At 38.5% G+C, this 16,481-nt stretch overlaps 2 protein-coding genes across 3 annotated transcripts in view; one reads left to right on the top strand and one right to left on the bottom strand.

Annotated features, from left to right (window-relative positions):
* LOC126368817 (phospholipid-transporting ATPase ABCA3-like) overlaps positions 1-9,166 on the top strand; it is a 29,744-nt gene extending 20,578 nt beyond the window's left edge. The window contains exons 21-31 of the mRNA XM_050012975.1: positions 198-323; positions 512-635; positions 1,058-1,179; positions 1,566-1,690; positions 1,981-2,176; positions 2,495-2,656; positions 3,278-3,435; positions 3,597-3,693; positions 4,100-4,291; positions 4,622-4,724; positions 5,101-9,166. Coding sequence (XP_049868932.1) covers positions 198-323; positions 512-635; positions 1,058-1,179; positions 1,566-1,690; positions 1,981-2,176; positions 2,495-2,656; positions 3,278-3,435; positions 3,597-3,693; positions 4,100-4,291; positions 4,622-4,724; positions 5,101-5,290 — 1,595 coding nt within the window. The 3' untranslated portion in view covers positions 5,291-9,166. The remainder of the gene's footprint in view (positions 1-197; positions 324-511; positions 636-1,057; positions 1,180-1,565; positions 1,691-1,980; positions 2,177-2,494; positions 2,657-3,277; positions 3,436-3,596; positions 3,694-4,099; positions 4,292-4,621; positions 4,725-5,100) is intronic.
* A 2-nt stretch (positions 9,167-9,168) lies between these two features.
* Positions 9,169-16,481, bottom strand: part of LOC126368818 (ATP-binding cassette sub-family A member 2-like) — a 28,462-nt gene continuing 21,149 nt past the window's right edge. For both annotated transcript variants that reach the window (XM_050012977.1, XM_050012976.1), the window contains exons 21-33: positions 16,278-16,382; positions 15,273-15,444; positions 14,819-14,944; positions 14,407-14,530; positions 14,016-14,143; positions 13,574-13,698; positions 13,040-13,223; positions 12,514-12,675; positions 11,615-11,772; positions 11,297-11,419; positions 10,763-10,928; positions 10,482-10,596; positions 9,169-10,238 (exon numbers count right to left, since the gene is read on the bottom strand). In XM_050012977.1, the coding sequence (XP_049868934.1) occupies positions 10,052-10,238; positions 10,482-10,596; positions 10,763-10,928; positions 11,297-11,419; positions 11,615-11,772; positions 12,514-12,675; positions 13,040-13,223; positions 13,574-13,698; positions 14,016-14,143; positions 14,407-14,530; positions 14,819-14,944; positions 15,273-15,444; positions 16,278-16,382 (1,875 nt within the window). In that variant the 3' untranslated portion in view covers positions 9,169-10,051. The remainder of the gene's footprint in view (positions 10,239-10,481; positions 10,597-10,762; positions 10,929-11,296; positions 11,420-11,614; positions 11,773-12,513; positions 12,676-13,039; positions 13,224-13,573; positions 13,699-14,015; positions 14,144-14,406; positions 14,531-14,818; positions 14,945-15,272; positions 15,445-16,277; positions 16,383-16,481) is intronic.

Here is a 16,481-nt window from a genome sequence, read left to right as displayed (position 1 = left end):
TGTCCAGGTGGAATTATACAATTGGTCCATGAGAAATGAGGAACACATCTTGTAATCAAAGAATAACTTTTTAGTTGTCAATTTCAATTGACCATTTTTTTGACAATCCCAAGTAATGGCAGTATACGAGTAAGGCCCTATGAAACTATAAATAACTTTATTAATGTTTGGGTTTATGTATAATCGTTTTATTCCAGCTAGGGTGTTCCTGGTACTGATAATGTTTTCGATAGCGGCCATCCCGCAGCACTACTTGGCTTCGTTCTTTTTCGACACCCCCGCTTCGGGATTTTCCAAAATGTGCTTCATCAACATGTTCCTAGGTAAGAATCAAGGGTACAATTTGACCAACGAAATTCAGATACGAAATTAAGCCGAAGTTACTTTGCGAATGTAAAAAACTGTCACAATTTCTAAACATTCGCGAATTATAATAAAACACAACATTCCCTATTAACTTGTTGGATTTTTTTTTAACAGATGTATGTGATATTACCTCTTATCCCTGCAGGTTGCATGCCGTTCCTTATAATAGAAGTACTGCGGCTACCAGAAGTGGGTAGTCCGTTTTATGCGAATATATTTGATTGGGTATTCTCCCCGCTGCCCATATACTGCTTGAGCCGAAGTTTTAGGTAAGATTAAAAATAGTTGTTAATCAAATCAAATCAAATATACTTTATTGCACAGAACTAGAATTTCAACAATCAGACATAACACATGAATACAGTACATTTTGTTAATCTGTTTATTTGAAGCGCAATAGGTAAACAAAGACATTCTTGCTACCTTCAACTTAGATAGTTTAATTGTGGTTTTATCCAATACACCTCTGTCTGATACGTACAGGTGTGATACTATATTGGTTTATTTATTTATTTGGTTTTTCCTGTATTCCAAAGTCTAATATAATAAAAACATCATAGATAAAAATCTTTAACAATATTTTTATTTCTATTGCTTTTTCCGTTTTTATATCGGGGCGTCCATTACCAAATAAGAATCATTTTTAACATAATATATGTTGTAAAAGGAACGTCATTATTCACGTTTGCAGAGACATGAGCGTGTCTTCATTCTCGTTATTAGCCTGCGATGCACTTTGTACGCAGTTCGATGGCATTAAGAATTGTACAAGGCAACTAATCTGCGAGAGACTACGCGTCCCCGTGTGTTGTAGTAAGTGAGTCCCTTATTCTGTGTGCTATATTTCTAGTATCTACTCACTTTATTTTTGGGTGGTATTTGAAAGTGCGTTGTTGTTAATTTCTGTCGCGTAAATATATTAAATAGGTGGACCAAACGACATGGTGAGTGCCTGTAAAAATGCTACTAATTCTTTCACGCTTTTTAGAATAGATTTTAATGTCTAACTAAAGCAATATGCTGACACTTATGTTTTTATAAGTATTTATTGTTATTTTATTTTGTATACGTTAGCGTTTTAGGTGCCTAGTTAAATAATAGTTCACTTTTTAATATCTGTGAGTGCAACTGTCGTAAAATGTTATGTCGAAAAAAAAGGAGCATTGTGAACTTCATGTACATAAATTAATTGTTTACAGTCGACGACGACCCATTTCTGAAGTGGAGCGACCCGGGAATTGGCCGGTATTTGTTTATGATGGGCATAGTCGGAATTATATGCTTCACCATCTTGCTTCTTAAAGAGTACGGTGTCTTTAAACTGGTAAATATTTTTCCCGTCACCTTTTGTTAATCAATCACAATCATATCACGTTTGTATTTTTATCATAAATTTTTTATTATGTAACTTTGAAAAAGAGGCAAATGTCGTGTCGTCTGTCAAAACTTTTTTTTTAAACTTAGCTCCTCTCTAGGACCCTTAGATCTGTGGTCATAAATTTTGTAACGGGTGAAAAGCCCTTCTCTATTCCGCTATCGGCCAAGTCATGTGTGCCTTCCGCGGCAAATCTACTTCTTGTTACGTGTTAAATAACTTTTTGCTTTCCGATACAGTTGGAATCAAAAATAATGGGCAGACGAAGATTACATCTTATTCCGCCAGTACCGACCGCCGGGGACAGTGACGTGGCACAGGAACGACGGAACGTGGAGGCCATGACGCGAACTGAGCGAGCACAGCAAAGCCTCTACTGCAAAGACCTCACTAAGTACTACAAGGATTTCCTTGCAGTCAACAGACTTTCGTTCGGTTTGTATAATGTTATTACGTGCATGCATTTTAGAACATCTGAACGGAATAGTCTCTCTTATCTGGTTTTGTCTAACCCAAAGCGCCAAATTGCAAAAGCAAAAGGCTCTCTTACTCGAAACATAAATTGAAGCGCTCCATTTAGTTATTAGACTTGTCAATTGTCAAATGTCGCCATCACAGTCTTTGTCGCCTCATTTTTGCGGTTTATTGACATCCTTAAAGTTTTGAGTTACTTTGTATTAAGTATATTCATTTTATTATGATTTGAACAAATGATTGTTTTTTTTTTAAGTTTTATATGTTTCTGATATGCAGCGGTCCGTCGCGGCGAATGCTTCGGTCTACTAGGCGTGAACGGTGCAGGCAAGACGTCCGCATTCCGCATGCTGACAGGCGACACAACTATCTCCGCCGGCGACGCGCACGTGCACGGACACTCCGTGCGCACGCACGTGCGAGACGTGTACCGCCATATCGGTACGTGCACACTACACTAATCTAATCTAGCCTACAAGATCCCACTGCTGGGCAAAGGCCTCCCCTTCCACTTTCCATTTTTCGCGGTCCTGTCCGTACTCCGGCCACTCCCTCCAGCAAGCGTCCAAGTCGTCACGCCATCTCTTTCGAGGTCTACTACGACGCATGTACACGTGATGAGGCACCCAACGCGTGACGATCCGTGCCCACCGCTCAGGGTGCATGCGACAAACATATCCGGCCCAATCCTATTTGAGTCTGGCGGCTTTTCATCTTTGACACCTAACACACTACCGTCGATCGCTCGATATCAAATATAGGGATTTAACCTGTTGTCTGCCGAAACACGGATCTCGACTAGTCACAATGTAAAATATATTGTGTCTGGTATCTCGGCAGATAAGAGGTTAAAGATGCGGACACGATTCGAACAACGCCAGATAGATCAGCGAGTGGCATTCATTGTTGCAGTAGATTTTGTAAATATCTATTTAAATAAACATTATTGTATCATCGCCTATAAACATTAGTTTGTCGATAAGGTCACTTGTCCTGTGATGTAGTTGTTCGGCATTAATGTGACCTCGATAAAGAATTACACCGTTCCCTCTTCTCTGGCAGGCTACTGTCCGCAGTTCGACGCGCTGCTAGACAACTTGACCGCGCGCGAGACGCTGCGCATCTTCTGCCTGCTGCGCGGCATACCGGCGCGGGAGGGGGCTGCGCGAGCGCACCAGCTCGCCACCTCGCTCGGGTTTATCAAGCATTATGACAAGAAGGTTAGTGGTTAAAGTCAATCTCGCTTTACGTGTCTTCTTACGAATTCCATCCGTGCGTATACTCTACGAACACTTCTCTATTACGCTCAACTTGCACTCGGTGTAGTATCATAAATTTCCTTATATTGGCACGTCTTACTTCTTTACGTTTCTGTGTACAGGTTTACGAATGCAGTGGTGGAACAAAGAGAAAGATCAGTACAGCAGTTGCGTTGCTAGGAGATGCGCCTTTAATTTACCTGGATGAGCCTACTACAGGTAAGTGCTGTTGTGTTTTATTTTATTTGAATTACTGTTACTTTACTTCGTCATTCGTTTCCACGAATCTCACGGGGTTGGGAAGATCAGCGTTGATCACACGTATTCATAAGAAAAAATCTAATCGAAACTGAATAAAGCCAGTGTTGCGCACTCTTCGCAGGTTTTATAATCTTTTTATATGTTTTTTATATTTCTTCTTTTTTGACGTTTTTGTATCTTGGTTTTTTTTCTTGCTTACGTCTTGTGCTTTTTTGGTGACTTTGGTGAAAATACATTAAATGACTCTCATAAGCTAAGTATTTATTATTCCTTCATATTATAGTAATACAGTCCACGTCATATACATCAGCTACCATCGTAGCTCACAGCCAGTAAGTTCACAATCAAAGTTTTTCAATAACAGGCATGGACCCAGCGTCGAAGCGTCTCGTGTGGTCGTCAATCAGCAAGGCCGTGAGCTCCGGGCGCAGCGTAGTGCTGACGTCACACAGTATGGAGGAGTGCGAGGCTCTGTGCTCGCGGCTCACCGTCATGGTGCGAGGCCAACTCTACTGCCTCGGCCCGCTGCAGCATCTCAAGAGCAAATACTCGCAAGGTATCAACTATGTTGCGTTTTACAAATCTATGCACCCGCTCAGGTAGAAATTCGAGTACAGTGAAGCGCGGTCTATCGTACAAACATCCGCTTCCAGCCTTACCGAAGCGCTCTTTCTGCGTAGTGGCCTTTACAATTCCATCATCATCATCTCCCTAGCGCTATCCCATTTTTCACAGGGTCCGCTTACCTAACCTGAAGATTGAACAGGTTCAGTTTTTATACAATTTTGTTTTGGTCTTTACAATTATCACTTCATGTTTTATGAGTCCTGAATATGTTATTTATTTATTATTTCAGTAAGATTTGAGCTAAACAATTTGGTTTCAGGATACACCCTCGTGGTCAAATGTAAACCGGAGCCAAACAGAGAAGATAATGTGGCCACTGTTAATCAGTTTATCACGGAGAATTTCCCTTCATCGAGACTTGTGTAAGTATTTCATTTGTTACAAAAAGTTACTAATTTCTTCAATTGGCGTTTTAAAGTATTCTGACTGAATTAACTAAACTAGTCCGCTTACAAACGACCTTCGGACCAAATACAACAATGCAAAATATTAAATTAAACGTTCTGTAGGCCCCTAAAGACTTTTGGTGGACAAAGGAATCTAATATACAGTATACATTTATGGTTCAATTGGCCAGTAGCTGAATTCTGATTCCGTTTTACAGTTTGAGTAACACAAAGTGACGTACGTCCCCACAATGTGCTCAACCTACCCGGACTGCTCTCACCCAGAACTCTAAAGCCAAATACTAGGAATATTCCTGGTAGCTGGAAGTATAACCTAAACAATATCTTCCAGAGAATCGTACCTGGGCATCAGCACATACTATCTGAACGACGACAGCCTGCCCTGGTGGCGAGTGTTCGCCGTCATGCAAGAAGCGCGGGAGAATCTACCCATAGAAGACTACTCCGTGTCGCAAACAACCCTGGAGCAGGTATTCCTCCGATTCACAAGGAGTAACGCGGAAAACGAATCTAAGGTTTGATTTATAAATAATTTAAGTACAAAGTCCCCAAGACGCTCCCATAGCTGCTGATGAAGCGACTTATGAAAGTGATATAGGGATATATCGCACGAATCCGTGTTGATGTCGCTCGTAGTCTCCAAGACAGAGTGCATCTCGTTCATTTGTTTACTTAAAAGAAACATCTATCAACAATTTTCATCGTTGAGCAAGTAAAAAAAATCGCTAAACTTATATATTTCGAAGACTAAACGATAGTGAATCTAGCCTCCCAAGTAAGGAGGCCAGCAGGCCCAGTGGGGATTATTTGATACTCGTATTTATTTGTCACAACTTGTAGAAGTTAAGAGAATTTATTTGGTTTAGTTAAATATTTTATTGATCGGGTCTCGTAAGAATCTGCTTGAACTTACTCAAGTTAAAAAGTAAGTACTTACATACATCTGAAAAAAGTATACTGAAATTCCATAGATGATACCTTAAAGCGTCTATTTCTACAATTGTTATTGTTCTTTATCAATCTTTCGCATTTCATGGCCACCGTGGTCAGAAATATTTCTTTAAAATTCGAGAAGCAAGCAACATGCATATTTTTTCATCACTTGAAAACTAAATGCAAGTAACATGTATACTTAATTTACGAATCTCATTTTATTCAGAATGTTTACTTAATATATCTTCAGCGTAATACAGGGTGCTAATACCCTGTATATCAGCTCAGTACACAATATTTTACACCTACTCACTTACGTACCTCTATTATACAAACATTGAATCTTTACTAAAATAAACGTTTTGACCCATTTTTTTAATAAAGAAATCTTATATGGGTAATTAGGTACTTATATCCACTGGCATAACAAAACAATACATGGATTCTGGCGAACTTGAGACTAACCTAAAAAATATCTCATTTATTTTAAAAGGCTTAAAAGGCTACTTATATGCAATTTATTTAAAAAGCAATATTTCAATTTGACATTTGCGCATATAAAAGCGAATGCGCAATGTCAAGAAATGTCAAATAGCAATATTGCTTTTTTAGATAAATTGCTTTTCCCAGTTCTGCCAAAGAATACGCCAGTGTACACAAATATGGTAGATCATTTAGAATCGAATATTAATAAAAATAATTGAGTGTTCAGTATTTTGTAACGTGTTAAATGTTTAGCCGTCTATTGTAATACAGTACTGTTGATGTTGTTATCGCCTTTATACTGTCCTCGCTTTAGATTATTTAGAATCTCGTATGAAGTATTAAAATCCAAAACCACACCTCAGATATATTCTAGACTTAATTTACAGTAATCTACTAGAGGTACATTAAGACTGAATTATAATGTACCAATAATATTAAATCGTGTAGAATTATTGTGTTGATACTCGTATACGTAGGTATTTATCAATGGATAGAAAAATCTCAAAATACTATTATACATATTTTTTTTATTTCAATGCAACATGATTTTCAGTATTCAGAAGGAGTATGCCTATCCTACTTTGAAGTTTGCTTACTGTATCATACAGACTGAAACAATTTACCTAATTAAAGAATGAGGTTGGGTTAGGATTTTCGACTGCACATTTACTTATAAAACACCACATTTCTTTAGTTCGCCGGAAATATAGGGAAATTGAAAACGTTCATCAAATTAGGTGAGTTTTTACAAATGCAACCTACTGACCAACGGAGTGCCGATACTGCTGGTAAATAACGACCTCAGTGGTGCAGTTGTTGACTTCACGGTTTCCGAACCGTGAAGCCGGAATTCATCACAGGACCCCCAGGTCCTGGGATCAATTCCGGGTGGGGAGACGTCTAAAAAAAATACTTTGTAATCCTGTCGCTAGTTTGGCGTTAACATTGCAACTTGAAATCACCTTGTTGTCCGAAAAATAAGATTCCGTTCTTCGGAAACCACGTTAAGCCATTGGCCCCGGCTAATACCTTCTGATGCAAATACGTAGTCGTTACATGAGCCATGTCAGGGGCCTTTAGCGGCACAATAATAACCCTGACGCCCGGGTTGCTGAGGTTTGTTATGCACCTTACAACCCAAACGATAGAATAATTAAGCGGCAATGCAACGAGTGTCACATTTACAATAATAAAACAAATCGAAGGCGAATCAGCCAGAAAAGGACAGACCAGTAGGTACTCAGACAAGAAGTCATATTGTAACTTATTTTTATGAGCAGAATTTTCCCTGGCGAAGTTGTGGTTTGATATTTTAGGTTAGGTTAGTTAAAACTTATTTTTTGATACCAATTTGATTCTGTTGCACACTGAACCCAGGTTTGGGCATACTCCTTATCAATCCGACTCTATACACTTGTTTATGTACAAGTGATTTCGAGTTTTATTCGTAAATTTTTAAGATATTTTTGTTTCAGTGATTTTTAGATGGCTACTTATTACGTCAAAATAAAAACGTTATAAATTTAATAATAAATGTACTTAAACATAATTAGCAAAATGGTGCTTGGACTATATTGTGGAATGCTTCGTGTAAGTAGGAATATTGATTCTTGTCGGGCTCGGATCTGCTTTCCGATCTCTTGCATTATTAGTTTTAGTTACTTTGTTCATTCGGTGCTTTATTTATTTCTGTGATGCTTATTGTTAATACGCTTAAAGTGAAAAATAACTTAAATAAACAGTTCAACATTAGCCACACTCACGACTATATTAATTCTCAATTGGAGTAGTCAGAGGTGAATCAATTGGAGGATTAACTAAGTGCCTCACCGAGCTCTAAAACACCAAAATGATAATATAATTAAAAGTTATTTTATGGTCTGTGTTATTTATTATGCCATATTGTTTGCCATTTTTATTATTTAAATTAATTAAAGTACAAATAAATGGATTTGTAATCCACCCTACAAATTATTACATTAGCTGTGAGTTCAAAACTTACTTAGTTATTTCTGGCAATACCTACTAATAAGCTTATAAAATGTTTGTAGAATGCAACTTACCATTAAATTGGTAAATCAAATAAATGTTCGTTTTACATACTTAATTTAAATTTATTCTTTGTGTGATATAATGTGATGTATTTTTATTACAAGTCATGAATTATCGTAATCGCATATTTTCTCTGTTGTTAAGTTGTATACAATTCAGGGAACTGATTGCCGAGTATGCGCTATCGAATTCAACATTTACTGTTAGCTTGTATATTATTACGGCGATTTTATAAGAATTTGGTAACTGTTGCGGATGGATTTGGTTACCATACAAAATTATAAATCCAAAAACATTATTTATTAGTTGTTATTAACAGTGCTTTTGTGTGTGCGCGGACACGCACGTAAATATCTACCAAGTAAATGACGGGTTCTAAAAAGTTGATTCAATTAATTAGATTATCTTTGTTTGTAATTGACACAAATCATAGGTAGATTTACTGTTGTTAACAAATTTTTCTCTTGTATTTTTAATATGGCTAAAAATGGAAGCATTGACGCTTATTGTATTTCTGTTCGCATTTCAAATAAACCTCGAAAACATTTATTTTTAAATGTAACTGCAACAATTATGAGTCTTTTTTTATTGCATGTAACCGACTATTTTACTGTTGTTAACAAATTTTTCTCTTGTATTTTTAATATGGCTAAAAATGGAAGCATTGACGCTTATTGTATTTCTGTTCGCATTTCAAATAAACCTCGAAAACATTTATTTTTAAATGTAACTGCAACAATTATGAGTCTTTTTTTATTGCATGTAACCGACTATGTGGCACTGACAGAATACCTCTCTCAATACGATTATTTTTTAATACTTACAATACTTGTTATTATATTCTATGTACGTATTTTGTAAGAACGGTGTTTGTATGTATGTAGTGTTTATAGGATTTTTAATAAAATAATCATATTTTATCAAAATGTTTATTTTATTTACAGTTCATGATAAACGCAACAATATTTTAATTGCAGATTGCATATTAATATATGATAATAAATACACTTTGGTAACATATACAATTTGTCAACATCACTCATTATTTTTAAGTATAAAAAATGGCTATATACAAAGTCCACAGCCTCAAAGATATCGATTGATTTTGAAAATCACACCATAGTACATAGTAGACACTACATTACATTTAAGAGTTTTGCAAGCCGTGCTAGAAAGCGCATACCTAAATCAATCTAGCATTTTAGAATGAATAGGTGAGGCGAATGTAGTGGGATGAAGTAATTACACTTTCATTACGTCATTTTTGTGTATAGAGTAGGTTATTATCAGCTTTCAATTGGGAGATTCTACACTTCAAATCTGTTATCCGTCTGTATAAATTTTACATTCACCTTCATCATCTTGAAACCGTCACGACGACGACGGAGAAGAGAGTCAATCGCAGAACTCTATAGTTGAACAGATTATGGTGATCAATCGATATCGTATTTTCCTAGGGGTTGGTTTCTCTGAAGCTGAGCGGAGACGAGGCGGAAATGTGCAGGAAACAACCGGTCATTCCACATGTCTCCGGTCGTCTCCGCTTCAGTGAAAAACCATCCTTATGCCTTATCCACACATACCGGATAAAGAGAATCGACCGAGTGCACTGTCGCACCAGCTTACTCGGCATGTATGACCTAGGCATTAATCTTAAAAAGTAGGTACACATTTACACATACTTACAAAAATATAAATATTTTGTCATTATTTTTCTACAGTCTGATGGCATTCGTTCGTGTTAAATAATTCCACCGCCATTGATTGAATGTCCATTACTTTTTCACCTATTTTGCGGGAGATCACAAATATTATGTCTGTTGTGCTTCATGTTGATACTTTGTGAACTGTAGGAATATCTGCTCGAGGGTAGTTTGTGATATGCTGTAGTCTTCGACGGGGAGGTCGCGTTTGGCCGCCTCCATTATGCCGAACATTCTGGACCACGCCACCGACTTGTCTGGCAAATAGTATGTTAACAGACCCTGGTACTCCTCCCTGTACAAACAAAAGTTTAGTTAAAGCATTTCTATACATCGTACAAATATCATGTCAACAAAAATGTGTCTTGGATGAACACGCACGTACTTTGAACAGTATGTACACGTATATATTTTGTACAAGAGTGCACATTTAAAGGAATCTCCTTTATCCATCTGGCTAGAGTAACGAGCTAAGTCACAAAAAAAATCAAATAAAAAAATCAAAATCAAAAAAGAAAAAAAAGCATCTAATACTTACATAATCTTCGGCTCTCTGAAGTTGGTACTGACGTAATGCTTCACAGCATCGCAGACTTCAGGCCGTACAGTCTTCGTCTCGTCGTCCACTTTAATTTTAATTGTCAATGTGAAACCTGAAAAATATCGTACATATGTAAGAAGAAGATTGGCTGTGTACATTGGGACCAGGACGACATTGGGACGAGGATTCCATCTTCAAAACTATTTTCACTTCACGTCACTCACTCACTCATTCTTTTACTGTTGGGATAATTAATATAAGTTTGCGAGCGTCTCTACCTTCAGAGAACTTATTCTTTAAATGTTGCGGCGTGCCGAGGCACTGGAACTGTCCGTTGACCATGATTGTGAGCCGCGAGCACAGAGCCTCACACTCCTCCATGCTGTGTGATGTCAGCACCACACCACGACCCGACCGGCGAGCTTCTCGAACCGCGTTCCACATCTGAAATCGGCGTTTAACGTTTTACATTAGTCAGGTGGTCTCACTTTGGATACCTACCAATTTGCATCATACGATTAATGGTCTAAGGCGTCTAACTCACATCTAGCACGCGCTCTCGAAAAGTACTTGGATAATTGGGATTATTCCTGTTTGTTCATACTCGTTCGTATGAGACGAATTCGTACGAGAATGCCTCTTAATTATCCATTTTTCAGTGATTGATGAACTACTTCCTTTATTAGAAACTCAATAAGCTCTTTTATCTTGACAAGAGGTCAGTTACTTTCGTTGTCGTCATTAAACGACTTGAGAACTGTATACCTATTCTTCAGCTATTGCTTACAATATTATCGATAGTATTAAAATACCTGTCTCTTAGCAGCAGGATCGACTCCAGTAGTGGGTTCGTCGACGAATATAAGCCGCGTGCGCCCCAGCAACGCCACAGCCGTGCTCAACTTGCGCTTGTTGCCACCAGAGTAGTGGTCCACCTGCACATAGAAGAAACTATCTAAACTGCCTTTCACGAATTGAATACTAAATCCCTCCCACCTTGCCGGATCCTCGTTACCCAACGGTGAAATCCTTCTTTTTCAACTCCGCATTTAGGATATCGCATTAGTCGCATTTTTATTCAAAATCGTTTATTTTAAAAACGCTTATTGAGAGTCAAGTTCCATTCTTACCCTTTTATCAAGATGCTTATAGAAACCAAGAGCATGTGCTAAGGCCTCCGCGTGGAGCGTGGCGCCTCGCACTGGCAACCCTCGCAGCGCCGAGAACAGCCGTAGTGTCTCGCGTCCCGTCAGCTCGCCGAATGTCGCTTCGAATTGCGGACAGTAACCTAAAACATCAGCAATAAACTTTTAAAAAGTGAAGTGTAGAAGTGAACCTAAAACACACATTAATACTTATAGGCAAAGATCAAGGAAAAGAAGACTTGTTGGCGTCCCACTGCTAGGCACCCCCCACATAGGCACAGGCTTCCTCCTCAATCATCCGTAGTAGACATGCAGCCTACTCCACTGAATCCACTGAATTTGGGGTGGTGGAGGCGTTTGGACTTATAGTTATAACCTAACCGTATTTATAATCCACGCGAAAGCCGTTATTCCCTAACCTCTGCAATTGTCTCGAACAGTAAACAGTTCTCGAATTTAAATAATCGAATTCATAACATAACATAAACTGCCTATATACGTCCCACTGCTGGGCACAGGCCTCCCCCCAATCAACCGGAGGGGGTATGAAGCATACTCCACCACAATCGAATTCATAATAATATGAAAATGCATCATATCGGTTTTATTTTTCCTCGAGTGAGTAATCACACTGCCCGAAAAAAGTTGATGATTATGGTGGACTGTCATTACGAAAAACTAAATAATATCCAAATGAAACAAACACAACATAAAACAAATGGAAGTGCGTTAAGAGCAGAGAACAGAAAAAAGTAAATATTTGAATAATAACATCTGCATGACACTAAGAGTTGAAAGTTCTACCATTAATCTGGGATGGCATTAACTTCTAAAATAAACCCATTTAAAACTGAACAAAGTCTTCAAAGTCAAGTTGCACTCACCAATATTTTTGTAAACTTGAGTGATATTAGTCTTGACAGAATGGCCACTCACGAAGGCATCTCCGCTGGAGACGGTCTCATCTCCCATCAACATCTTGAAGGTGGTCGTCTTACCGGCGCCGTTCACACCCAGAAGACCAAAGCATTCCGTGTCGCCCACGGCTGTGAATTAACGATACAAATACCTATCGTATAAATGATGCTACGTGACACACTTCATTTAATATGAATACTTACTAACTATATGCGAACGTCGTCGCTTATAAAGTCTAAGGATTGGCTTTGGATCAATGGAAAATTGATGACTACCACTAAAATTGGTGAAGCTCCGGCGTAAACAATGAAGGCAGTCAAGACTTTGTGGCATTAGAATATACACCACCGCACATGAAAACGGCCAAGTAACCAGTTGCGCAGTGTTGGTGGTCTCTAACACTGGCTAGTTACACCAAGTCCTAGTACAGCCATTGTTATCCTTTGCCATTGTTCAGCGATTGTTATCAAATTACCGTGAACCTGTACTTACTGAATGACACTTGATTGACTGCAAGGTGTTTCCCATAATACTTGGTGAGGCCATTTGCTACTAGGCTGTGCTGCCCGAGGATTGCTCCTGCTCCAACTCGCGCCACGTGTCTGGCCTCGTCCGCCACGTCATTGTCCAGTGCGCTCTCATCAACTGGAGGAGCTTTCTTTTCCCGGTAGATCACCTTAAACATATTGTTTAATAAAAATACAACCATGGTGTAACCGAACGAGGTGCCAGTTAATAAGCGTCAGTATACCTTCACTCAGTCAGCATTACCGATATAACTCATAACAACATAACTTAGCATAACGCCTGTGTCCTCGAAGGGGCATGCAGAGGTGTATAGTACACACCTCGCTGACAAAAACAAAACAGATGAAATCGGCTTTTTTCCTTGGTTGTGCCCAAATAGTACGTCCGATAACAATCTACCAAAGAATTTGAAGACAAATAATCAGACTGGCTTGTGTGAGTTTTACCTAAATGGGATTAATTTAAAAATGTATTCGTGTAATGAAGAAAATACATTACCTTCTGGAACAATCGATACTCGGCGATCAAGAGTACGAACCACATGACAACTCCACTGACGATCATGCATACTATGTAGCGGAGTACTCCAGGGTGATCCCACATGAACCAAGGATCGTCTGGGACTGAAACAAAGTATCCCAATATAAAAGATGGAATTCAAGAACCTGAACTACTCGGTCAAAGAATAATGTTGCACAGTTTGATATAAACTAATACTAAGCACATCCGCTTTCACGTCAGTTCAAACGATTCAATATTTCCTACCAAATCTATAGCATTAACACTTAAAAAAAAAAACATGCTAAAAAGGCGCCACCACCGAAATTACGTGTGTGCAGTTGTGCGGTTTTCAAAATCGACTATGAATAGTTGTTGCAAGACAACTTTTTAAGCTTAAAATCTGGAATGGTCTAATTTAAAGCTATGTGTAGATACTGACTGCAACATTGTGAGAACGTCTGGCACATAACGTCCATGGAGCATTCGGTCAAGTTGGGCATCACTGCGGACAGGTACTCGCAGTTCTGCAGGCACGACCACTCCAGCAGTCCCACCTGATTCAACAGTCTGGCAAACAAATAATTCAAATTAACATACTTTTAGGATGTGCTTCCACCAAAACGGAGAGCAACCGAGCATAATTCTCACTGAGGTTTCGTCTCAATTTCTCTCTCGCACGCTGAAATTAGTTAATTCCACCCATAGAAGGAGTTTTCGTTTTAATTTCATGCTTCGAATTTGGAATACACAAGGTGCATTTAAATACCACTACATATAAGATCGTCGAATATTTTCTAATTCGCAGCAGTAAATAATTGTTAAGTATTTACCTGGCAGATGTGACAAGACTATAGAGTGGGAAGAATTGCAAGATGGAGTCAAGTATATTAGCGACATTTTCAGTATCAAGCTGCGGTGACAACAAGGCCTCCACAATCTGCGCCCCCATCATACCTGGAAGTGAGATAGTAACAGTTATAAGTACTTGTTATCAACTGATTGCTTATTGAGACAACCACACATTATTCCACCGGTTCCCGATGGGTGCGCGTATGCAACGGTACAATTTTGTGATTTTTATCATTTATTTTTATTTATCAAATGAGATCACAATACGTACTCCTGCGATTACCATGTCATGTTTGTAGAACTAAGGTCATTTTTTACAGGATCATGATTTTATATGTAATTATATAGTAATGTTATATATTATATAATAACATTGTAAACACGACAACTTGCCAAAGAGAATGTTGATAAAGAACATGGTGACAAAACCGACGGCAGGGCCTTTGAAGAAATAGGAGAACACGTAGCCTATCGGTAGACTGGCGGCGCCATACACTATGATGCACAAGTACATCCGACCTGAAGGAAAAAAAAAACATGGTTCTAACATATGAACAAAACAATTGGTTTTATCTATTACCCAGTAGGTGCAAGCACTTCAGTAAAGTACATTGAGTCATATCGATCTCATGAGGCTGCAAGAGAATATTGATTGATATTTTATGAGTCGTCCAACTAATCCTGACTGATAACATAAATATTGATTTCCATCAAGCCAGTTCCGAAAAGGCGACATATTTTATGCATACTTCACCGAGTAAAGCGATGTGGAACACTGAAATACACAATAAAGGTATTCAGCTCTATATCTTTTGACGCCATGACCGTAATAAACACTAATAATTACCCAGTTCATCGACAGAAGAGAGCCCAATGACGTTAAAAGCGGCGCAGGCGATAACGATGCCGACGGCGATGACGCAGAACCAGATCCAGTCGAACACGGCGGCGCTGAGCCACATCACTAACGGCTGGATGCCTGCCGCCTTCTGCAGCAGCTTGGCGCGAGATACTCGCTCCTACGAAAATGGTAAGGGAAATTTCTTAAAATAAGTATTTCGTAACTATTTGTCTAAAAGCAGAGCTCTTATCCCATCCACTAACAGGACACTCGGGGTAGATTTTCTTAAACTTTTTCGTAATCCTCTCACACGACGCCCTAAGCCGAGTTTCCAAGACTTTGGTCTTGAATTTTTCATCATCATCATTACCAATTTAAGAGCCACGCTCTTGTCGGTGTAGCATTGTCCATTCTTGTCTGTCAGATACTAATTCCTTCACTTCCTTATAAGACACGACGTTCACCTTCTCTTTGATCTGTTCCATGTAAGCTCTTCTTGATCTTCCCCTTCCTCACTTTCCTTGTAGCTTTCTTTCTATGACGTTTGAATAAATTCGTCGTATCTTATTAAGTGTCCAATCATCTTGCCTCTTCTGTTCTCAATAACTCTCAATATTTGCCTCTTTTCCCTTACTCTTACTAACACTTCCTCATTAGTAACTCTTTCAGTCCAATTTATTTTTTCCATCCTCCTCCAACACCACATTAAATTTTTACCGGGTGAAATTTCCAGAGCTCCCTATTTGTCCGGAATCGAGGCAGATCAACAATTTGTCACGTCAGAACAACATTGCATAGGCTCACGACTATATATATTAGGGTAAAAAAACTAAAAGCAGTAAATTGATCGATTAATTATGAATTATTTGAATTCCTAAACTTATCATTCCAGCCATAAAAATCATCGTACGAGTAGCTCGTGTACCAGAAGTACAAGCTTGTATTTGTCAAATTACCTACTTAATTATCTTTATCTAGCAAAAATGTTTTAATAAATGTAAACTTACTTACCTTGATATAGAACATGATGAACACAGCACTGACAATTGACAGACTGCTGCCGATGCCCGACGCAAGTTGCATCGAGAGGAACGCTACCATTGTTTGCATGTCGTTCTGGAAACATTATAAAAAACTGAATTCATCATATTAAGGAAGTATTTACTTAAAAAAGAAAGCATAAATTATACCACCTGCAGTGCAATTCTGTAAGGT

Source organism: Pectinophora gossypiella, chromosome 8, assembly GCF_024362695.1.
Source record: "Pectinophora gossypiella chromosome 8, ilPecGoss1.1, whole genome shotgun sequence".
Classification (NCBI taxonomy): domain Eukaryota; kingdom Metazoa; phylum Arthropoda; class Insecta; order Lepidoptera; family Gelechiidae; genus Pectinophora; species Pectinophora gossypiella.
This window is presented reverse-complemented; position numbering and strand designations above follow the sequence as displayed.